Source organism: Fulmarus glacialis, unplaced genomic scaffold (genome assembly GCF_000690835.1).
Source record: "Fulmarus glacialis isolate BGI_N327 unplaced genomic scaffold, ASM69083v1 scaffold14633, whole genome shotgun sequence".
Lineage (NCBI taxonomy): Eukaryota > Metazoa > Chordata > Aves > Procellariiformes > Procellariidae > Fulmarus > Fulmarus glacialis.
Window position 1 is genome coordinate 29,736 of NW_009204972.1, and position 873 is coordinate 30,608.

General features: G+C 56.9%; 1 protein-coding gene across 1 annotated transcript in view; it reads right to left on the reverse strand.

Annotated features, from left to right (window-relative positions):
* The window catches only part of STRIP2 (striatin interacting protein 2), a 21,705-nt gene extending 21,248 nt beyond the window's left edge, over nucleotides 1-457 (reverse strand). The window contains exon 1 of the mRNA XM_009575208.1: nucleotides 409-457. Within this exon, the coding sequence (XP_009573503.1) occupies nucleotides 409-457 (49 nt within the window). The remainder of the gene's footprint in view (nucleotides 1-408) is intronic.
* Between the last annotated feature and the right edge of the window lie 416 nt (nucleotides 458-873).

Genomic DNA, 873 nt, shown 5'->3' on the forward strand with positions numbered 1-873 from the left:
TTTGCATTAAACCTCCTCCAGCCACCGGAGCAGCAACTTGTGCACGGATGATCTTGACATGGGTCTCCAGGGCTTGAGCGGGACGTCCACCCCAGGCTACTTAAAATACAGTGCAAATTTGGAAGGCGAGTGTAAAAATAGCATTTCTCAAGTCCCAGAGAAAGCAGAGGCAGGACCCAAAATGCCAGTGAATATTTGATGCATTTCAGAGCCCCACATATGCTTAAAAACAAAGTCTGGGGCTGGTTTGAAGCAAAGGTGCCCGGGAGGATGCAAACCCCATCCGTGGCATCCCAGATCCGACAGCTTTCGGGGCCGGGCTTTGCCCTTTTGAAGCCCGGTTGTGGATCTCCCCCCTCCTCCCCTGCGGATGAGGAACTGGAGCATGAAACTTCGCCGGAGGATTACGGCGGGGCAGGGAGCGGGCGGCCGCAGCCAGATGACCCAACGCCGGCATCGCGCCGCTGTGCCCCAGGGAGGGAACACATGAATGGATAATCAAGTAAATTAACATAATTTCTTATTCCGAGTCCCAGCATCCCTTCTCGGCAGCCGGGCTGGAACCGATGCGCATTGTCACAATTAATATTGATGACCCCGGAGGATGCGCGGCTCCGGGCTGAGCCCCACTTGCTCAGAAAAGCTGATTTCTTGCCCAATTTTTGCAGCCAAGCCAGTGGGGCGCTTCGGGGAGCTAAAGCCGACGAGGAATTCGGCGAAGCGCGTGCAGCGCTAATCCGCTTTGCGAGGCCGAAACGGAGGAGAAAAGCAAACCCCAAATTCACGGGCAGGGCTCGGGGGCCACGACTCGGGCACCATTCCCCGGGGAGGAGGGACCCTTTTTGGGTCAGCCGTCCCCAGAGAGCCCCTCGA